This window comes from Nylanderia fulva, unplaced genomic scaffold, assembly GCF_048542155.1.
Source record: "Nylanderia fulva isolate GAGA-0341 unplaced genomic scaffold, ASM4854215v1 Scaffold2, whole genome shotgun sequence".
NCBI classification, from domain to species: domain Eukaryota; kingdom Metazoa; phylum Arthropoda; class Insecta; order Hymenoptera; family Formicidae; genus Nylanderia; species Nylanderia fulva.
The window spans coordinates 972,724-995,313 of record NW_028190263.1 but is presented as its reverse complement, the minus strand read 5'-3'; the positions used below and the strand labels follow the sequence as shown (position 1 = coordinate 995,313).

General features: G+C 36.8%; 5 protein-coding genes across 6 annotated transcripts; 2 read left to right on the top strand and 3 right to left on the bottom strand.

Annotated features, from left to right (window-relative positions):
- Window positions 1-1,267: 1,267 nt before the first annotated feature.
- Cul5 (cullin 5) lies at window positions 1,268-6,093 on the bottom strand. 2 transcript variants are annotated; one of them, XM_029321443.2, is made up of 11 exons: window positions 5,806-6,093; window positions 5,197-5,403; window positions 4,888-5,067; window positions 4,676-4,817; window positions 4,271-4,585; window positions 3,688-4,163; window positions 3,328-3,591; window positions 3,026-3,181; window positions 2,646-2,926; window positions 2,300-2,423; window positions 1,268-2,165 (listed from the first exon to the last, which is right to left on the bottom strand). In XM_029321443.2, exons 1-11 carry the CDS (start codon window positions 5,821-5,823, stop codon window positions 1,971-1,973), a joined length of 2,358 nt encoding a protein of 785 aa, XP_029177276.2. In that variant the 5' UTR covers window positions 5,824-6,093; the 3' UTR covers window positions 1,268-1,970. The 2 variants fall into 2 exon arrangements, with proteins under 2 accessions (XP_029177276.2, XP_029177277.2); XM_029321444.2 differs by having other exon boundaries at window positions 5,763-5,827.
- Window positions 6,094-6,462: 369 nt separating this feature from the next.
- On the bottom strand, window positions 6,463-7,667 carry Pfdn2 (prefoldin 2). Its single transcript, XM_029321292.2, has 3 exons — window positions 7,409-7,667; window positions 7,086-7,209; window positions 6,463-6,971 (listed from the first exon to the last, which is right to left on the bottom strand). Exons 1-3 carry the CDS (start codon window positions 7,555-7,557, stop codon window positions 6,789-6,791), a joined length of 456 nt encoding a protein of 151 aa, XP_029177125.1. The 5' UTR covers window positions 7,558-7,667; the 3' UTR covers window positions 6,463-6,788.
- Window positions 7,668-7,905: 238 nt separating this feature from the next.
- Ubr1 (Ubr1 ubiquitin ligase) lies at window positions 7,906-16,053 on the top strand. Its single transcript, XM_029321291.2, is given in 4 exon segments — window positions 7,906-8,130; window positions 8,645-8,879; window positions 9,020-9,788; window positions 9,790-16,053. Coding segments are annotated over 2 exon segments (5,370 nt in total). The 5' UTR covers window positions 7,906-8,130; window positions 8,645-8,879; window positions 9,020-9,047; the 3' UTR covers window positions 14,419-16,053.
- Window positions 16,054-17,402: 1,349 nt separating this feature from the next.
- On the top strand, window positions 17,403-19,027 carry MCTS1 (malignant T-cell-amplified sequence 1 homolog). The gene is made up of 6 exons (XM_029321510.2): window positions 17,403-17,597; window positions 17,871-18,023; window positions 18,093-18,193; window positions 18,270-18,403; window positions 18,503-18,570; window positions 18,641-19,027. The coding sequence occupies exons 1-6, from the start codon at window positions 17,587-17,589 to the stop codon at window positions 18,720-18,722; spliced, it is 549 nt and encodes a 182-aa protein (XP_029177343.1). The 5' UTR covers window positions 17,403-17,586; the 3' UTR covers window positions 18,723-19,027.
- On the bottom strand, window positions 18,429-22,527 carry LOC114945340 (uncharacterized). The gene is made up of 10 exons (XM_029321507.2): window positions 22,230-22,527; window positions 21,830-21,876; window positions 21,665-21,745; window positions 21,357-21,563; window positions 21,186-21,270; window positions 20,960-21,082; window positions 20,698-20,870; window positions 20,526-20,627; window positions 20,274-20,462; window positions 18,429-20,188 (listed from the first exon to the last, which is right to left on the bottom strand). Exons 1-10 carry the CDS (start codon window positions 22,291-22,293, stop codon window positions 19,019-19,021), a joined length of 2,241 nt encoding a protein of 746 aa, XP_029177340.1. The 5' UTR covers window positions 22,294-22,527; the 3' UTR covers window positions 18,429-19,018.
- Window positions 22,528-22,590: the final 63 nt, after the last annotated feature.

Here is a 22,590-nt window from a genome sequence, read left to right as displayed (position 1 = left end):
TTGTAAGAATGAGTACAAGATATATATATAATTTATATACATACACATACACACATACATGCATACATATATATATATATATATATATATATACACACACACACATATATATATATATATATATATATATATTTTTTCTTTTTCTTCTATATTTAATATATGGCTTCTATATTCAATCGGTCATTGACTGACTAAGATCAAATATTTAAGATTTAAATTAGGACTTTATCAACTTATACTTCATCAACTTTAATGTCCGTAATAATAAAACACGCGAAAGAGAGAGAGAGAGAGAGAGAGAGAGAGAGAGAGAGAGAGAGAGAGAGAGAGAGAGAAAATATATGTTTATATAAACTATAGTTTATAAATGCGAAAATTCCAAATAGGTTTTCTTTTTTTTTTATTCATATATAAAAGCACATGCCTATATACCGTTTTTTGACGTCCAAGGCGAAAAAGGAAGAGAAAGTTCCAAAGTTCTTCATCTTTTCTGATATATGGCTGCTTGGGCTTCCGAAGAATAGTCCCATTCAAAGTTTGATGGACATGTAGTACCAAAGAAGAAGAGTACGCAAGTGGTAGCGTGATTTTGCAATCACGTGATCGATAAAAAGGACCCTGTTAGATTGGGATCATTCGCGATCCTTTTTTTCATAATTAAAATTAATTAAATAACTAGAAAAAAGATTTTTTTACTTTATTTGCTCTGATTGGTCGAATATTTTGCTGCTTATTGTTTATGCTTTCCATGTCAATTGACTCATTTATTTAGGATTATTTAGATTTAAGGTCTTGAGATATTATATATGTTCATTGGTCAAATAAAATTGTAAGATCTTACAAGACCGATGAGATAAAATTATAAATATAATTTAATTTTAAATATAAAGAACGGTCTGTAAATATATAATTTGAGTGCTATTTATAAGTGAATCCAATAAGGCAGAATGACCAAAAAAAAACAATATATGTATAAGTATTACTTCTTGCATTTTAATATAGGTAAATAATAGAAATTCAATGAGATTTGATAAGAACGTATTGTATAGTTATGAAATATTCCGTCGTTTAATTGAAATTTTATATTATTACATTCGTTTTTCACTCATATTGAAGTTATATATAAAAGCTTTATATACATATTATAACCGTCGTTATTATTTGCTTAAGTATAACTATTCTGACGATTATTTCGACGATTCAAATCATCGTAATTATAGGCCATTGGATAATTATTCGTCGGGCTTTTAATATAATATATGTAAAATATTATATAGTATGCATATTTATTCAAGTATATGCGAATTTGTATCATTTATGATTGAATTTTATGCAATGTACATATATATCCACTGTTTTCTAGATTTGTGTAAGGATCTAATCGATCATTTTAATGCCAAATTATTTTTATATTAGTACTTTAATAAAAATTCTTTTTTAAAAACAAGTTTAATTAGCAATATGAGGAGAAATTAAAAAAAAAAGATATAAAGATATTTAAAAAAAATTTTTTAATAACATAGATATTAAAAATAATGATAGCGCATGTTACCGATAATTTTTCTTTTTAATTTCCATTAAATCTTTCTGAATTAGATGAATACAGATCAATGCTCCAAAAAAAATAAATGCTAGTTTTATCATGATAAGATTGTACATCTTTCTCATTATTATTGCGACATTTTCTTCAGTTTTGTTACACATTTCATGTTATTAATATATATAATAATCGGCAAATGCAGGCAATATGACTTGTTTTATCGACGTCTTACTTTAAGATTTAGTCAAATATCGCTCTTTTCTCCTTTTCGTATTGTGTTACAAGAAAACAAATTAAATACATAATATATTCAAACATGCGCATGATATATTCGAACGTATATCTTCGCACATACAAACTAAATTTTTTTATAAAAATATAATATTAACCATAGCTGGCGCACAATCTTGTTTGTATATATAATCCCGTGTTATGCCATATACACAAATGTATTGATGTCATCATCGTGCCTACGAATGTACTTATGTTCAATGAGCCATTCAATCTGTTCCTTTATCATTTTTTTACTCGGTAAAAACATATTTTTCAATATATCTACTAGTTCGGTCTGCAATTGCGCGTTAGTAATCTTCTTGCGCATTTTTAAAATCTTGATGATAGCTTCCTGCAAAGTCATACATATAAAAAAATATAAATTATTCATATTATAATCTCTATCTAAATTGAATAAATATCAATCGATATTTTTTTATATACTGTATCATGCTATTTATTATTTGAAAAAGATATATGATGTACCTGTACTCGTAATATTCTGAGTTGTACAATAGATTGATTATCCTCTTCCCTGCTACGTTCTGTTGATAATTGAAGACGTCCTATCAAGTTTATTTTCCCCCGCTTTTGCATCTTGCCATTTTTTCTAACATCATAAATAATTATATTACACACATAATAAATTTATCACTTTAAAAATAAATCTACATTATTACCATAAACAAATACTGAATTCTACCATAAAATATAATCAATGAAATGTAATATATTTTATAAAAACGGACTAAATTAAAATATAATTAATATATAATATAGCACACACACATTATATAATACTTTTTGATAACATAAAAAAATAGATACGAACATAATAGCGAATTCTTGATTAACCCAAAATCTTGTATCGTTTGCAAAATCTTTCGGAGTAGCGGCATGCGGCTCCACCAAAAGAAGTTGCCGTTTTAACTTTGGGAAGGCACACAAAGACCATAGAGTCCGTCTAAGTTCGGGATCTGGAAGCTCAGTAGCCAATCGGAGATTTTCGTACGAAATCTTTTCGTTGGGTCGTTGATTCCAGGCGAACAACACTGCCATTTGAAAAGTCGTTACATCTATATCGAAACGGCCAACTTTATTTGCAAACGTTATCTGAAACATTTACATATCATGAGATATGCATAATAAAAACGTCTTGAAATATTGTTGGGATAAAATTAAAGTTTTATTTAATATAGATATGCAAAGTACCGTGCCGTTCGACATGTGGTGATGCCATTGCAATTTCCTTCCACTATGCTTCTTTTTGTAAAATTCTTCGACCTCTGGAATATAATCTTCTAATTGAAGTGGCAAACTCACGGTAACACGTTCACTACCTCTGGCCCATGCGCCTGCATTGAGTATCTATAAGTAGAAAAATCGATATAAATATTTTGAAACTATCTGCATAAATATATGGTTCATACATCTGTTCTATCTTTTTAATATATATTTTATTTATATACAAAAAATATGAGAACAAATACATATATACATCAAAACATAGCTACCTTAATATTTATGCTATCTGCAATAGCAGCTCGACATTGTTCCTTAAATTGTTGATTCAGATCTTGAGATACTTTAATATCTTGGAACATACGAGCTAATTTATTAACAAAGTCTGCGGGCATACCGACTTCGCGAAGCATATCTACCATATTCTCTTCTTTTTCTGAATCCGTGGTCGTATCTAATATTAATCGTCTAGTTAAATGCACCTTATGATAACGCATAAACACATCCTTGTTTTGAACATATTTTAACACTAATAGCTAAAAACAGAATGCAATATAACATAAATTTCATCGGAAAGATTTGATTTACCAAATTATGCGAATACAATTGTGTATCTCTTATTGTATACATACCACATCCTTCAATTTACTTTCAATTTCATCGGTAGTTAGTTTTTTACTGAGAGGAGTTTTTCTAAGAAGCATATCACAGAAATTCGCGAGTAGTTCCGGACACTTCGATTCAGCTAATCCGTTATTGTTAGTAATAGGTCTATTATTTAAAACAGATGCGCCACTGATTCCAGAACCCTGTCGAGTAGGCAATTCTAATTTAAATACCGTGGCGTCATTGGCAACGAGCTTATAAGCTTTATCTCGTGCTGTAAGAAAGCGTGGATCATCATCGAACGCCTCTTTAACGAGCGTGGAAAATCTATGGAAAAGATCTAACAGTCTTTCCACATATTTTTCAGAATCTTGAGTAATGACGTCTACGGCTGCCATCATATCTGTAAGACCTGCGCTCGCGATATGTTCTTCTAAATTTCTCAACATAGGATTAACGCCGTCGGGCACTCTGTCCATTAATTTCAGCATAAGGCGAAGCTCTGCAATCATTAATATCATTAATGATTCATTAATTTGAAAACTGACATGTATTATATAAACTTAATTACAAATCAAAATTGCATATTGCAACCAATGTCATACTCACTGTCAGTTTGATTATGTTGTATCATTCGTGGACACTCTGTAAGTATGGATGGTTTAAAGGTTGCGACTAACACTTTTACACAACAGTCCGTTAATCGTTGCATACTCGCGGTATTTGGCTCCAAGTATTTTTGAGCTCGCAATTCCTCCTCTCTCAATTTCGAGTCAGCGTAACGCATATAATTCTCTACACCATGATCAGATAAATGTTCTGGCGCTTTTACCCAATAAAATGCTTCCGTGGCTTGTATATATGCTGCCTCGAAATTTTCTCTATATATTTGAAGCTTATCCGTTGGATTTGAACACAAGTTTACTGAAACATTAAAATGTTATATATTATTTAAGAACAAATTTGTATTACTATATATAATTTATGAAACATTATATACTTTATATTAATTACCATAAGATTCTCTGACACCGATAACAAGTTGAGAATCAAATGCCTCGCCATTTCTTTCAGCACGGACTAATCTCATGGCTGCATCTTGTAGTCTCTGTTTTATGTCATTGAATATACTTTGGTTCCAACTATCCAACATTAGCTATAATAATAAAAGAACAAGATTACATAAATATATAATTATATCACATATCAAATATAAAGTACTTTACCTTCCTAACTATATCATCAGGTTGATTCCTTTTTTGTGTACTGGAGCTAGTTTTTCCTGCAAGATAAGCTTCTAATTGTCTAAATGGTGTTGGTAAATAATTACATTGTGTAAAAAATTTTCTCCACTCAGCTATATATGCTTTCAATAATGCTTGTTCTTCTTGATGCGCCAAAACTCTCTGTAAAATTATATAATATTTTACATTAATAAGACAAATAGAGCAAATGTGCTAAAAGTATAGTTTGAACATAAAATAATCTTTAATATAAAAAAATTTTAGCATAAATTATTTTCTGCTTTCCCTTGCCTGTTGAGCTTGCTGTATAAAATCCATTATATTTTCTTTCAGGTGATCACGTAATTTGGGAGGACCTTTGTCATCCCATAAGCATACTTGAACGGAATAAAATAAGTCTTGCCATTCTGCTTGTGTTACTGGTTCTTGTTTTAGCAATTTCAATATAATTGGCCGCATATGCGGCCATTTATCTTCAAATGTAGCTTGTACTTTGTCCTAAAAATATGAAACACATCATTTCTTAATTAAATACATTGAAAAAAACACGAGAACAACAAATGAAAAGTATATCATTGAGATATTTTGTAAAGAAAAAAAAATTAAAATATAATCATATAAAAGTAATTCGACTTAATATTCAATATTCGATTAATCATTTATGATAACACAACATGTACACGATATAATAAAGAATAAAAATGTATATTTTTCGAGCTCTAATGTGTCAAATAAATTTTAATATCGACGCCGCATTTTGCGACGTAATTGATTATCGTTGCATAATCCTATGGGTGAGAAAATAACATGAATTTTCGTGATTAAAATTTTATTTTGATTAGATAAATGGGATTTACCATGTTTTGCAAGTAGTAATTTGTTTATTCACTGTCCACTAACCTTCAACATCACCGCCATCGTAAATTTTTGATCGTACAATGTCCAGCGGAATTTTCAGAGCATACGCCAATGGGGACGAATAAAGTAAACCGCGATCCGCGGTTTACTGGCGTCAATTCAATTCAGATCAGTCTGAGATGGGCCGCATCGTACAAGAGATTCGCGAAACGTTGTAATTGTTTTTAGCAAAAGACTTCCGAGTATCTCTGGCAGAAAATAAATTCACATTTGTGCCTTTGTGCATAACGATTGCACCCAAAGTCCCTTTTGCGGACATGATAGCACGTGCTATCGTAATTCCCTATGAGAAGCTTTATCGTCTTTCATTGGACAATTTTATAGGAATGAATAATAATGGCGAAACCAAGGCTTCCAAGTGCAATTTTAAAGCTATTCAATTCATTTTTAAATTATATGATTTTGTAATAAACGTTAAAAAATTTACGTCATTTAAATTTAATTATTTTTCTTTTTTTTAAGCTATTTCGCTTTCGATCATTATTTATACCTCTGTAAGCTTATACCTATGTATGCAATTTTTGCTTAGATAAAAATAAATATATTGATATTGACTTTATAAAGAAAAGAAAGATATAATAAACCTTAAATTATTTTATTTTTATAGTTCCAAAGATGAAAATAATTAAGACTTCAACATAGAACTGTACATATCTAATTTTTGTATTTGCAGGATGTTACAATATTGCAGTTTTTTTTTTACAAATACATTAACAGAACAAATACCTAGTAGAATGAGTTTATAAAGTATCATAGAAGCCGTTTATCAAAATGATGTAATAAATAAACGCAAAGATAATTTAAAATGTGTACAACTGATTATGAGTTGCTGCTGCTTTGATTTTGTATATATATATATATATATACATATATATACATATATATATATATATATATATATAATATGTATATGTATATATTGTGAAGTGTCTTAATATCTAAATATCGCAAAATGATTATTACACTTAAACTTCAATTGGATTCACAACAATTGCCTTTCTCTTGGCTTCCTTATTGTTATTATCCTCTTCTTGTTGCTGCAAATCATCTTGTCCTCTGATTCTGATATTGTGCTTTTCCTTGTATTCATTTATCTCAATTCCTTTCTTCGTTACCTGCTCATTTAAAGCATCTATCACCTTCATCAACTAAAAACACATTTAAATTCATTATTATATACATATAAAAACCATATCCTGTTCTACAAAAAAAAAAAAATCAGAAAAACTTATTAATGTAATGCGAATAATGACAAGTTTTACCTGTTCTTTATTTGTCACCAGAGCAGGCATGACATCTTCTACTGTACGTTCGCATAAAACTCCACCGATCATTCTATAGCATTTCCTTTTAGGATCGACATTTTTTAATGTATCAATAACAATTCTGAAACATTAATTATATTAGTCAGATAGGTAACAATATATCTGTAGAAAAAGATTACGTTCTATCAACCATTTTAAGATGGTTCGATTAAATTTTGCGAAACTAAAAATTTACGAAGAAAAAAAATTTTTTTTTTTTTGTTTAAATTTTTGATTGCCAAAGGGAAAATCGTAAGTGTACAGGTTAGGTCGACTCGTACTTGTGCTCGTTCAATTCCATTTCCATTTCAGATAATTTATTCGCCAACATTCTCTGCTCATTTCGAAGCGTTTGAAACTCTGACAGTATCTCCTCAGCGGATTTCTCTTTCTTCGACGACGCTTTCGTCGATTTTTTCTCGCTGGCCATATTAGGAATTATGATTACAATTCTACGACAATGCACAATGCTATATCGGACGACAACGTCGAAAAACGCAAGACTCAATTGGAAACGGTCATGAAAGCAGCAAGCTCGAATAAATATTCAGAAACGTTCGATGGCAACTCGCATTCTTCTCCTGTCAAAAGTCGCGTTCGGAAATCGAGCGTGATGGAATGACGCAGTAACAACGTACGACCAATCAAAACGAAGGAATCTTCGCTTTTCTTCCCTCCGATTGGTCGATGAAACGTCATCAAGTCCAAGCGGGGACTCGAGTTCGAGATACAATTTTTACAATTCGCAACTTGCTCTCTGTAATTTACGTAATCTCGGTTCGCGGAGAGGCTCGCTCTCGAGAGCCATCATAAGCCATTTTGATGCATCATTATTACAGCAGCTGTGCGAGGATATCGTTCACCCGTGTGTCGCCGCTAAATGTCAATCTTCTAGCCTCGCGGAGCAAAGTAGTGTCGCGCGAAAGCGCGAGTCGCGCGTCTACAGGACGGACAGTTCGCGAATCCTGACTGACAGCTCGCGAACGGATTTTTCGGATTCTCGGTGGGTTTCGCAAGGGGACAAAGAGAGAATCGTGTGTGTGCACTCGAGAGAGGGAGAGAGAGAGCGAGCTCCTTTTATTAACCTTGACCTGTTCCCGTTGACAACAGTGAGTATCGTTTGCGGGATAAAATTAGTCCTGTCGTGCTAATTGACAAAAATCCGCCCGCCCTCCTGTCAAAATCTCGTCCTTGTAGCCTCTCGCACGAGATATATCGCGCATACGTTTACGCACGGGAGGGATACTTAACAGCGCAATACAGAGGGAGACGTGGGTGTATTTGTTGTTTTACCGTACCTTTAATTTTGGATGTCGAACGCAACTATGTATTTATATATACGTGTGTATATATAATTGTACATGTATACCGTTGTGTGTATATGTATAGATAAAATTCTGGCGATATGTATATAGATAAAATTCCGGCTATTCTCGTGACGGGATTTAAAAATGTACCCACCATATTTAAATGTCTTCTGGCATATGTGAATTTATTCTGTGAATCACTGCTTTCAGATTGCGAGCTACTAAAAATAATGATGGCACATGATACTGCAATAAAAACTTTTCGGAAGTGAATTTCTGGAGTCTGTAGAGAATTTCGAATGCAAAAAAAATTCTTGCAAGAGATTCTAATAATGCTTTATAGTAATAAGACATTGGATGAGTTGGCTGCATAAGGACACTTCTTAAAATGTACAATTGTCTGGATTATATCTGCAATCTTATTTAATGTGTATATCCTCTATTGGTTAGTATTTATAGAAATATATATATTCTACCTCTTAGTAATGTTATAGATATCTCAATTTTTTTCTTTTTTCCTTTGTATGTAAAAAAGCAGAGACTGAGTCATTTTTGTGAGTCATAGTTCTTTTTTTATATTTTCAGTAAATACATGCAGTTTAAATGAGACAAAATGAATAATGAAAATATAGATAATGAGCTGCCTCTTCAGGCCATTGAAGATGCGGATCCTGCTTCGATGCAAGCTGTATTCCTAGATACAAATGCACCATGCGTGGATGTATGGACAGAGAAGATGAACAAAGGGATGCTGACAAGCATCAATTTCAGAGAATATTGGCGAATTTGGGTGCCAAAGATATACAGTCCGGAGCGTAATGGTAATTGTTTGGAATGGATTATCGACGAAGAGACGGCGCAAAGAATGTTGCTCAAGCCTCTGGAAGAATTCATGTGCGGCGGCGATCCGCAGATAGTTTTGAAGGAGCTTAGCAAGATGGACAATCCGCCATCAATATGTGGCAGAATGTTTAAAATCGGTGAACCGACCTATAGCTGCAGGCAATGCGGTATGGACTCAACTTGCGTTCTGTGCGTAGACTGTTTCAAACAATCTGCTCATCGGAATCACAAATATAAAATGGGCACGTCCAGTGGTGGCGGATGCTGCGATTGCGGCGACACAGAAGCTTGGAAAAGCGAGCCGTTTTGCAAGATACACTTAGTAGGAACCCAGTCGAAGGATTCACGTGGCAACAAGCTGCCCGGTGATATAGCGGAGAGAGCGGTGATGATTTTCGAAGCGGTGCTGGAGTATTGTTACGAATTGTTGACCCTAAACCCTCACATCGTTTCGCTACCCAGGAGTCTCTGCATCAGAGACCCAAAGTTTTACTCGGAGAAGGAGAATTCTATTGGACTTTTTCAACAATTTTTGCACCGTACTCTTCAACGATGAGCATCATACGTTCGATCAAGTGATAAATATGCTTCAACGCGTTATTAAATGCTCGCACAAGGAGGCTGTAGAGTTCGTAACTAACGTTGATAGAGAAGGTAGGGCTGTGGTGAAATGTGCGATGTTTGGACAGTGCAGCGAACTGCGTGACGATGTTAAAAGATTCACATACAGACACAGTAATCAATCGCTTAAGGTACTGGTCCTTCACACTCATCTAGTGGCTCATCAGACGTTCGCCATGAGACTGCTCAATTGGCTGCAACAGTTTATAAGCCATTGCGAGGGCTTTCGCGTACTGTTCAGCAATATCGCGCTCAATACGAAGCTACCCGAAACTTCGATCGTCGAGGGTATACTTATGAGAGATTCGCAGCTATGGAAATCTGCCAGAACGGCTTGGCATAGGTTATTTATATCTGGAATGCTCATGGAGTACGAAAGTAAGAAGGCGCTCGCCATTGTATTCATCATCAAGTATGGCTCTGTCATGAAGGATTTTATCATGGACGATCACGATCATGCGTTCTCCATCGTTTCGCTCTCCGTTCAACTGTTTACGGTGCCGACTCTGGCACATTTGCTCATCGCTCATCACGACGCCCTGCTTATCTTACTAAACACCTTTATCTCCGAGTGCTCTCAACGTCTTAACAGCGCTGGGAAATTGGAGTTTGAGAGAAACATGCCGCACCAGGCTTTCAAGCGAGCTCAATATATACTCTATGACTTGCGATATTTACTGAGTGCGAAGCCGGACGAGTGGACGGATGAATTAAGTAAAGGTTTTTTACAGGGGTTTAAGAAATTGCTAAAGCTCTTCTGCAGCATGCAATGCATGGACGCCGTGCTTCGACAAGTCGGTCAGCATATGGAGTACGAACCAGAATGGGAATCCGCATTTAATCTGCATATCAAACTTTCGCCAGTCATCACTCTGGCCTTGGAATGGTGCGGCTCTGACAGAGTAGTCCTGATCAAATCTTTCATATCGCTCTTGAACAAACTGTACGACCAGCTCAGAAATAAACCAAGCCAGGTGCGAGAATTGGCTGATCATAGCGCTACGTGTCTGCAATACGACGTATCCTCTGAACCAGTTTCTATTCATTTGCCACTCTCGAGATTTCTGGCCGGTCTATTCCTGCATTTGGAAAAATACAATCTACACTTTCAATCGTCCGAGTTTATCAATATACCGAAACCAACGCTCGAACAAATTATCGAGCCCGTACTGACGGCACAGGCCATGATCTCACAGGTACACTCGGGAATGTGGCGACGAAACGGTTACTCCTTGCTAAATCAATTGTATTTTTATCACAACGTCAAGTGCCGTAGTGAAATGCTGGATCGGGACATCATTTTGCTGCAAGTCGGCGCGTCTCTGATAGAAAGTAACGAATTCCTGATTCACATCTTAAACAAATTCAATCTTCTCAACTGGGCGCAGCCGGATTTTGAGGTGAACGCCTTGAAGAATCCGGAAGAGGATAGTATGCGGCAGACAATCAATCTGGTAGAGGAGTTCCTGGGTTTACTCATTACGATCATCGGCGAGCGACACGTTCCCGGTGTCGGTCAAGTGACTGCGGACGATCGTCTCAAGAAGGAGATCATCCAGCAGTTGTGCATAAAACCACTTTCGCATTCAGAGCTGAATAAAACGTTACCGGAAGATGTTATTCATCATGTCCAAACCGATGTAGAGAGGGTGATACACGAGGTAGCGGAGTTTAAAAAACCAGCGCAGATATCGGCAGGGAAAGGCGTATACGAGTTGAAGTCGCACTTGTACACGGAGTACAACGTGTTCTTCTATCACTACACGAAGGAGGAGCACAGTAAATCCGAGGAAGTTCAACGTAAACGCAGGAAAGCTCAGGGAGAACTGGAGTGCTGTCCACCACCGAAGCTGCCCAGATTGACGGAGTCCTTCAGTATGGTGGCAGATCTACTGCAGTGCGATGTTATGCTTCACATTATGCAAACCGTGCTGGAACGCGCGCTTAATTTCATAGCCAGGAGCTTCTCTGAACCGCAGGTACACAAGATACTTCATCTGATCGGTTACGCGCTGCAAGAACAAGAATCTGGCTATTATCCTTTCCTCGCATTTTCCGAACGAGCGGTCAAATGGAAGATTTATAAGCTGCTAGAAGATCTATCCACCAGTCCACGCATGGAGGCTCACAAGGACTTGCTCACATGGGTTTTGGCTAAGTATCGTAAGGTGGCCAGTTTGTCTGTTACAGAACCTAATCCAACATCTTCGCACACCGAACAACAACCGATGCAGCAAACAAGCGATGCCGACAGTAGCACTAGGGAAACGGACAAAGAGTGGCGAACAAAAATGGCAGCTCAGAAACGCGCCAAGATCATGGCGCAGATGGCAGCTATGCAGAAGCACTTCATGAAGAAGAACGCTACCCTGTTCGAGGAGGCGAATCTGGACGCCAATAGCAAAACTAGTGATCGTGGCTCTGCTATGGATCTAACAGAATCATCCTCTCAAGAGAAGATTACACCGGTCGCCCTCGGAATCGGTCAGACTACCAGGATAGCCGAGCAGAAGACGTACACGTGCATCTTGTGTCAGGAGGATCAGGTAGTGACGTCAGCTGATCCGGCGATGGTATTGGCCGCGTTTGTTCAGCAGTCCACTGTATTGTGTCAGCGTCGACCAGATCTTCAGGAACTCGATCCGTTGTACCTGTCGGCCAAATTGGGCGCGTCGCCGTACACTAGTACATGCGGCCACGTGATGCATGCCCGCTGCTGGCAGGATTATTTCGACAACGTCCTCGTCAAGGAGAACCGGCGGCCTTACAGAACGCGGGCACCGGCGAGTTTCGATGCGGAGAATCACGAGTATCTCTGTCCACTGTGCGAATGTCTCAGCAATACCGTTCTCCTGCTTGTGCCGCCCTTGAAGATGCTACAACCAACCCCGGAACCGCAGCCGGATATTAGTTTCGAGACGTGGTTGAAAGTGATGGCGCTGACGATGGAGTGCAAACCGAATAGGAAGTTCGGCAGAATCATGGAGACAGACGAGGACGGGCTGGAGGACGAGAAGATCGTCAACCCTATGACCGTCCTTCGACAAGAAGTCGAGGAAGCTTGGGAGCCGTTCGAATTTCAGTATTCGCGATCCGGGCCGCTTCTCGCACGAAAAATGGAGACGATGATCCACATGTACGCCACGCTCTTCGCGCAAGCCACGTACTTGAAGGGATTCGGAGGTTTCGACGGTGATCCAAAGGTGCCTTTGTTAGCTTGGAAGTCGACGGCTTACACGATCCATGCGATCGAGTTCCTGCTGCGCGACATGGACAAACCTTTATTGGGCGCCATGACCTCCCGACAGGGCGATAGTCTCGAGAGCCTCGTGCGATTGTCGGCTCTCCTGGGCGCGAGTCTGTCGAATCGCGCAAATATCTGGTCGGATCGCGAACAGATCGTGAATTACGGGGTGTCGTTGCTCACGATATTAATGGAGAATCCGTCCAGCGGTCCAAGCATCTTCGACATTGATCCGTTCGGCGTGCTAGTGCCGCTCGTCAACTCACTACCGAGTGTCTTTCATACGAAGGCACACGAAGCGGGTCCGAATCCGCCACCCATCATCACGGGCTGCGTGTTCGAGTCGCACGCGCTTAAGCTCGTGTTCCTGTGTCACATCGCGAAGATCCTCTTCACGTCCGACGTGTCGAACATGATGGAAGTGGATAGCCAAGACGCCGAGGCCGATACGGACATCGCCCTGTTCCACATCTTGGACCTGCACTTGGACAAACAGAGAGCCAGCAACGTGTGGCGACGTGTGGAGTCTGCTTGCCGGCCTTTCCTCCGATGTTGCGCCATTTACTTTCATTACGTGTCCGACGTCCCGCCGCCGACCGAGCTTACGGAGACGCACGGCGACACGTACGAGAAACTCTGTCTGTATCTAGGACTGCCCGCTACTTGCGACGCTTTAATCTATTCCCATCTAGATGTTACCATGAAACTGATAGACGTGTGGCGAAATCACCCTACCGTGTGGAATTATCGCACGGGAACCATGAAGATACCGATCGTCAAGGATCCGCTGATGGTGAACAAGCTGGTGGACCTTCCCGACGACTACAGCGAGCTCATCAATTCGATATCCCAGTTCACCTGCCCGAATAGCGATCGGGAGGACTCGCGCAATCCGACGATGTGCTTGGTATGCGGCGAGATGCTCTGCTCTCAGAGCTACTGCTGTCAAACGGAGCTCAACAAGATCTCGGTAGGTGCGTGCACGTATCACGCGAGTAAGTGCGGCTACGGCATCGGGATATTTCTGCGCGTACGCGAATGCGAGATTCTGTTCCTGCGCACGCCGAATCGCGGCTCCTTCGTGTGTCCGCCGTACCTGGACGAATACGGCGAGACGGATCAGGGTCTGCGACGGGGTAATCCGTTGCATCTGTGCCACGAGAAGTATCGAAGATTGAACCACATATGGCTCGGTCATGGACTCCACGAATCCGTGGCCAGGGCCATCGAGCAGTCCTCGAACAGTCTTATGCCGACCCAGTGGCAACATCTATAACTCTATTTCGTGGGATCTCCCCCACGTCTAATCTGACCCGGATTTTTAAGCTGAAGAAGAAAAGGAAGGATGAGGAAATTATTTGATTCTCTCTTACGCTTCGCATACGAAAGCTATGAACTTTTTTCGGAGAGATGTGTGTGCGCGCGCAAAGGCTGCTTGTAATATTTAAAAAACGGTATTACGGTGTTATATCATGTTTTATCTCTCATCCTCTGTTCGGCTCTCTCTCTCTTCTCTTCACCACGTAGTGCGAACGCTATTTTATAAATTATTTCAGAGAGTTTACAAAATTTATATTAGATTGTTTTTCAGAATTAACAAAAATGTCTATATATATATATATATATATATATATATATATATATATATATATATATATATATATATATAATATGTTATGTAAATTAAAATATTTCTTCATATTTATCAACGTTGTTGCGTTCTCGAATTTTTGTTTGCTTGTAGATACGAATCCGTAATTAATACGACGTACTTGACCAATCATCACGAATCGTTTGCGGTGTGTTTTTGGTAAGAGAATTCGGAAAATTCTCTGTACACGTATACAAACGATGGATCCTGCATTCTAGATTATCTTGAAGATCTAGAACAACGAACGAGAGCGGAATGAACGACGATTATATTCATTCACGTCATCGCCGTATAAATACTTCGGGCTAACTTATATATTTGGTACTTTTCATGTAGGATAACGCGGTATGTACCGTAATTCCGACATGATTAGCGATCATGTCATAAGCGAAATGTGAACGCGAGATGATAATCGCGAATTATCATTTTAGGTCGAGCGATTCTCGTTCTGTTTTTTCTCCCCTGCTTTTATATCCTTATTTAAAATTAACTTATTATAAATTATTTTCGTTAAGGATTATATATTGTCTGATGTTTGTAGAAGCTCTCGAGATTTTACGTAATTTTTATTACATTGGTTGTAATTTCGTTAGAAATCAGTGCGTACTTCAGCTTCGATTCGCGACTTTCTTATCTCAGGCTCCGAACATGCGCAGCTGTAGAAAAGAAAAAAGGAGGAAGAAGCGCGAAAAATTCGCGCGCGTGATCATTGCGAAAGGATATAATTACATCCGAAAAATCTCAATTGATAAAATAAAAATACGTAACGTTTGTTTTCTCTCGTTGCGCTAGTCTCTTTTAGATAGATGCTACCGGAAACAATTGTTGATAAAACGCTCTGAGCTGACAATGAGACAGCTTCGGCATCAAGTACTTGAATCCTCGTTTAACACGCATGCGATTCAACTGATTTGAATATATATATCTGTAATACGCATATAAACAGATAGGAGAAAATTAGAATTATTATTTTATATTAGAAGATTACTGTAAATACTCTATTATCAATTGTACGATTGATAAATTTACCGGAGAACATGTCTTTCATTTTTCTGTAGATCGCAATAAGAGTACGACTTGTGGCGACTGACGATCTTTATCTTCTTTTATTACATCTTCGTATAGTTTGTGAAATTGTACGTCGATAAAAGTAAAAGATTACTCGAGGATTTGGAAGATTATTATTGCATATGTAACGAAAAACGTATATTATTGCGTTGATCGAAACACTTGGATTGTTAAATAAAATTACAACGCGTATGCCTTGTCCAATTTTTAGCAATACGCACGTGAGGTTGTGCCGCTGTACATTAGATCGCTTGTAAAACGATAATGCAATGATACAATTAGCATTTGAGGTACTTGTGAAATATAAAAAAAGATATATACGAGTTGCATATCGTATTTGTTATACGAATAATAGCATTATTATCATATACAACATCACATATATACATCATCTAATTTCTTGTACATTGATCTAAATATCGTATATATATATTAACTCACGCAATTTTGCGAAATGATAATTTTTGCAAGCATCGCAATTATGTATAGAAATAATCGCGATGAATCTTGAAAAATATTAATGGATAGCTATATATACGTAATAATCTATATAGTAAGCATCCTTCTTTCGAATACCAGTGAAAGATCGTTTGCACTTTTGACTGAAAGTTTTGATATTTGCTATATAGTTCTTAAGAAATGCAAATTTACGCGCGCGACTTTATCCTCTCCTCTCTCTCTCTCTCTCTCTCTTTCGAGAGAGAAATATAAATAGACGTAAATCTAGATAATGTAATATAAATTAATATATTATATTATCTATAATATATTATTACTTATTTGTAGTGTGTGTATACGTTCACATTTATTTTCTTCCTTTTTTTAAACATATTGCTTGCGAAATAAAAATGTAGAATTATATATATAGCGAAAAATTAATTTATACAAATCCATAACACGTTATATTCTTTAGACAATAAATTAATCTTTTGGAGAGGATAAAGATTTTAAAGAACCATTATTTCTGAATGCAAGGATTAATGAAGAAAAAATGCGTATTAATATTTAAAAGCACATATTTTGGAAGTAAAAATTGTATAACATATTAGATTTCTCATCTATTCATTTTTGGTGAATTTAAAAAATTGATTTTTTTCCGTAGCAAAAAATTTATTTTAAATAAATTCAATATATTCTGCGTTTTGTATAAAATTGATATTCGCAAATAAAAATCATATTTGGAATTGAATATATGTAGAAAATTACAAAAAAAGAAATAATTTTTTATTTATATAATCTAAAAATCATACGTATATTTTCAAATTATTAATTATACATATATGCATTATTGTGTATATAATAATTATAAACAAATTTTAATATTTGTTTTTTAAATTGGTTTATTTATATTAATTGAAGCATCTACGAACATAGAAAGTTTTTCTGTGTTATTTAAAATTATCAGCGAGAATAGTTGCTATTATTTCGCATAAAGGCTTTTTTTTGCGGAAGGATCCTGCAAATCTTTTTGAATAAACCGCGATAGTCACGTGGGTCATCATATGGTACGTATGTGTGTGTACATACATATGTGACGCGTGCGCAGCTATGTTCACTACATTCAACTAACCTCAACGTCTTCGCATGCATGTTGGAGCAAGTAAAGTAAATTGTTGAAAAAGTGTCGTGTTCAAAATAATTAACATTTTGACGTGGATGATCGATTAATTGAATGCGTCATTCTAAAGTATTCAAAGCAGTGGTATATCATAGAAAATCAGGAAAATGTTTAAAAAGTACGCTTTTTTTGGTTAGTTGTCAGTAACCAATTATACCCTCTAATATGCAATATCAAGGCAAAAAAAATACATTTTTGAATATTAAATACATATATTAAACAATTTAGATATTCTATTTTATAAAAAGCTATAAAAAATCAGTATTTTGTCAAATGTCAGTCTTGATAAACACAGAACGCTTGAAAAAAAATTGGTTACAATACACGATAGAGATATTTAATATTATTTATATAATTGTTTTTACGTTATTCTATCATTATTTTTCGGTAGATTTGACGAGAAGGACAGCATTTCTGGTGTTCAGCAATTAAAATCGTCTGTACAAAAGGGAATTCGTTCGAAACTCCTGGAACTATATCCTCATCTGGATAGTCACATAGACGTTATAATACCAAAAAAGGACGCTTTCCGCATCGTAAAATGGTAAATTACCTCTTTATGCATTAAGACTCGTCCAGAATTTAATATATATTTTGCTTTTACATCCATCAGTCACGACCACATAGAGATCATAGTGAACGCAGCAGGAGATTTGTTATTTTTTCGCCAACGTGAAGGCCCCTGGATGCCTACTTTAAAATTATTACACAAGTGTAAGTTCATTAATTAATTGAAAATAAAGACATTCATAAATTTCCTTTTATACTATTATAAATGATATATTTTCAGATCCATTCTTCTTGCCAATGCAGCAAGTTGATAAAGGTGCTATTAGATTTGTTCTTAGCGGTGCCAACATAATGTGCCCTGGTTTAACATCAAAAGGCGCAAAGATGATGACTGTGAATAAAGGAACTGTTGTCGTATCCTTCAAATACAAAATCAATATCAGATATTTTTTTTATATATTTTAATTAGTTTATTTCACATTGATATACCAATCCTTAACTCGAGATGTATAGGCTGTTATGGCAGAGGGCAAGCAACATGCGTTAGCTGTTGGAATTACAACATTATCAACAGAAGACATGTAAGTTGAAATAATTTCTTTTTTTTTTTTCAATACTTATTTTTTAAATGTATTATTTTGTGATTTGTAGTGCCAAAGTAAACAAGGGAATAGGCATCGAAAATTGTCATTATTTAAATGATGGACTTTGGCAAATGAAACCAGTGAAATAAGACTGATTATCCTAACAAAGATAAAATCAGAGAGCATTTTGTACATTTCTGCTATCCATTTTACCTTGCAATACAATCATTTCACATGGAACGGTTTACAATTTCGTGTATCTGTGGTATGTGTTGCGTGCAAGCCATAATAAAGCTAAAGATTATCACTACATTTTTACTTTATAAATGGAAGGATTATGTTGAAAGTTTGTGTGAATGCAACATAATATAGGAAGGAATAGTCGAATACATGTTAATTCAGAATTTGTAAAATAATAAAAAGAAACAATTAAAATAAACAATAATTAAGTAGATCCTGATTTAGCGTCTACTTGACCTTCCTGATTCTCCGCCGAACCGGAACGTTCGTTCTCGCAGTGTCCCGAAGAATATGAAGCAGAATTATTGTTCTCAGGAGCAGGTGCGTTACCCGCGGCGGCTGCGGAACCGCCTGCGACATTAGTATTAGTATTACTTTCAGCAGGAACCGTGTGAGGTGACTGAGGATGATAATGTGGACTGTGCGGACTATGAGGACCGTGGCCATGGGGACGACCCATTGGATGGGGCGAGTACTGCGAATACGGTTGATGATAATACGGATGAGCGTATTGTGGATAAGGTTGATGATACGGTTGCTGTTGAGAGTAACTATAACTTGGATGCGGCGGCCTCGGAGCTAGAGGAACATTCTGCGGTTGTTGAGGTCCGGGTCCGGACTGATACGGTTGCTGGCCGTAAGCTTGGTTGGGCGGCATCATCTGCGGAGTATGAGGACTCGGTCCTTGCGGCGGCAAGACCTGCGTACCCTGGGAACCTTGCGTCGCTTGATGCGGTGGCATCGAATGATTCGCCATCATTCCCTGCTGATGTGGATTATGTTGGATCGGTACCGCTGGTGCGGACACCGGCGGCATATTCGGTGGAGTGGAATTCGCGGTCGCGTTTGCGCTCGCAACCACCGCCGCAACCGCAGCCGCCGCTGCCGTGGCTGTCGTGGTCGGTTGTTGAGGCGTCAGCACCGGCGGCGCTGACGGTTGTTGCTGCTGCGATTGCGGTGATTGTTGCTGCTGTTGCGGCGGTGGTTGCGGTTGCAGCGACGGCGGCGCCTGATGTTGCGGAACAGGTAGCGGTTGATGCTGCTGAGGCGGCGGTGGCGGTGGCTGATGCTGCTGCGTCAGCGGAGGAGGCTGATGCGGCTGTTGCTGAGAAGGCGGCGGTTGATGTTGCGGTGGTGGCGGTTGATGCTGCGGCGTTTGCGTCTGTTGCTGATGCGGATGCTGTTGAATTGGATTGACGTTATTGCAGTACATTCCAGAGTTGGGCCCAGCGTGCTGCTGATTAGCGTTTGCTTGTACAACTGATGGTGGCTCGGGCTTATTTTCGATGTACGGAGGCGACATTTTCTTATTCATTTCGATATTAGGTTTATCAACGCTACTGGGTTTCTTCTCGATCGAATCGTTGTCAGAAACCTGTGAATAATTGAAAATACAAGTATTATATAATATATATTGACGTTTGGAGTTTTATATGAACATGATTTAAATATTATTTTACATCAGGTTGGATCTCATCGTTAAGTGACGCAGGAGTCGGAGTCGGAGTAGAGTTTGGAGTGGATTCGCTGGAAGCCGGTCCATCCGAACGATTCTCTTCTGTTCCTTTTAGTCTTTCCCGTCTAAGAGCTTCATATTGCCGTTCTACCATTTTGTTAAACGTTTCCTCATCTACTGCTGGTTTACAGTGCTTAAAAAGAAAATTAAAATATTTTATATACCTTACTATTAATTAAAAAAAAAGTTTCCTTACCTTTTTTAATTCTTCTTGGAATATTTCACTGGTTTCTATGAATTTACGTTTTTTTGCTTCAAATTTCTCTTCAATTTGTTGCAATTCGGCTTCAAGTTTTTTCTGGAATTTTTAAAACATATTTTAGTTTAAAATATTATAAAACATATATATATGCACACGCATTAATTACCTGATGCATTGTTAAAGACTGTACTTGACGTCGTAAAACCTGCATTCTTTGAGTAGTGACTACCGAACGAACATCTGGGACAACGGTATCACTAAAGATCTCATTGATAAGTCGATGATTTCTCGTGTAACGCGAATATGCCACATGCTTCACAGAGTATCCATCATCTTGATCTACAAATCAAGTGGCAATTATAGAAAATAAATGCATACATATTAATTTATAATAATAATACTAATAATCGTTATATTTTTTTATGTACCATCATCATCTTCTGCTGGTAAAATATCAATCCTCCTATCCTGAGCCGCTTGACTTTTACTGCTACCTGATGAACGTTCGTGGCTTTCTCGATCATCATTGTTTTGTTGTGCTGCACACAATGCTGCAATAAGATAGAGAGATATTGTAATGTTATAAGATTATTTCACTATTACATACACTCAGTTATTATAAGTAAAATTATGTTTACCATATATTCAACCTACCAGACTTTCCACGATTTTTAGCTGCAATATAATTTAAGTATGCAGGCGAATTGTGATAAATCTTCAAGCTTTTTTCATATTCCACCTACAATTAAGTAATGAAACAATTGTATGTATGTTAATATCAAATTATAAAATAAAATTAAATCATCATAAGATACATTTGCATACCTTCTCAGTTTCATATTCTTCAATAAATTCAGTTTTATCTTCTTCTGGCAAATCTCTCCACATTTGTCCAATAATTTTGCCTATTTCCCATAGTTTTAATTCAGGATTCTGAGCCTTTACTTGATCCCATACCTTCCTGCTATATCTCATATATGGCATAAGGGGTTTCTCTGGTGGTTTAGGTGGTTTCAGCATACGAGAGTCAGCCTAATAATAAAAAATTATCAATATTACAATAAAATTTTTTTACAATAAAACTTTCATTAATTTAATATAATTTTTTAATTTATATAAAACTAGATATATACATTGGTGTTTTTTCCAACTTTTTGTGGTATAAATCCTGGATGGCTATGCGGAGTCTGCACAAATGGACTCTGAGTATCTTTCTAAAAACAAAGTCAATTTTAAAAATCTAATTCTTAAATTGAAATATCTGATAAATATATTTTATCATAGTAATTTCTACTTACACTGTTTGTTGAACTACTTGAACTTCCACCGGATGCTCTTATACGTTCTACAACAAGACATTAAAACATCACAATTAGTAAGATATTGTCTCAGTTTCAAAGAAAATTAATTTTCAAATTTGAAATTGTTTAATTGAGCACTGGCCACAAATTTTTCTTGATCCACTATCAAACAATTAAAATAAATTTCAATTTGACATTTTTTAAAAATAAATATTTAATAACAAATTTTTAATATAAATAAATTTTCATGAAAAAATCAAATCAAAATTAAATTACTTAGTATCCCCCTGGCCGCCTCTAAAAAAGCATGAGCGAGAAAAATCATCATTTAGACGTCTCGAATTTAAAGCTAATTATTCAGTTTTATGTTTTAGGAGAAAAACTAATGATTACTTACGATTAGAGGCTACGATATTCGACGCAGCCATTGCGACTTGTTTGTAATTCGGTGGCAATGCCATTTTGTATTACGAAGCTTGTTCGTGCAAGCAATCTTGGACTTTGATTTCAAATGCAGATTAGACTGCGAGAGACGACTATAGCAGAACGAATGTGGACTTCACTATATATATAGTCGATAATTCGCACGAATTTTTTGACACTTGCTCCGTAAATTAAGAACGCACACAAAACTGCACGATATACCGGATGAACTCGCGATGGAGTTTGATGGCTAACAGTGGTTCGCATTCATGAATTCATGATGCGTTTCTTCCGTTCGCTTGCGCATAGACTCGCTTTGCTATTGGTCGATACCA

Bases quoted from the DNA above. Each gene is read 5' to 3' on its own strand.
- Cul5 (XM_029321443.2), bottom strand. The intron at 5,068-5,196 runs GCAAGGGAAAGC...ATAATTTTACAG, and splicing joins TTATACAGCAAGCTCAACAG to AGAGTTTTGGCGCATCAAGA. The intron at 3,182-3,327 runs GTAGCTATGTTT...TTCTACTTATAG, and splicing joins CAGATAGCATAAATATTAAG to ATACTCAATGCAGGCGCATG.
- Pfdn2 (XM_029321292.2), bottom strand. From the start codon at position 7,557: ATGGCCAGCGAGAAAAAATCGACGAAAGCGTCGTCGAAGAAAGAGAAA. The intron at 7,210-7,408 runs GTACGAGTCGAC...TTAATGTTTCAG, and splicing joins ATGGAATTGAACGAGCACAA to AATTGTTATTGATACATTAA. The intron at 6,972-7,085 runs GTAAAACTTGTC...ATGTGTTTTTAG, and splicing joins TGGTGACAAATAAAGAACAG to TTGATGAAGGTGATAGATGC.
- MCTS1 (XM_029321510.2), top strand. The intron at 18,024-18,092 runs GTAAATTACCTC...TACATCCATCAG, and splicing joins GCTTTCCGCATCGTAAAATG to TCACGACCACATAGAGATCA. The intron at 18,571-18,640 runs GTAAGTTGAAAT...TGTGATTTGTAG, and splicing joins ACATTATCAACAGAAGACAT to TGCCAAAGTAAACAAGGGAA.
- LOC114945340 (XM_029321507.2), bottom strand. From the start codon at position 22,293: ATGGCATTGCCACCGAATTACAAACAAGTCGCAATGGCTGCGTCGAAT. The intron at 21,746-21,829 runs GTAAGTAGAAAT...CTTTGTTTTTAG, and splicing joins CAAGTAGTTCAACAAACAGT to AAAGATACTCAGAGTCCATT. The intron at 20,189-20,273 runs GTAAAATAATAT...AATTATTCACAG, and splicing joins ACGATGAGATCCAACCTGAT to GTTTCTGACAACGATTCGAT.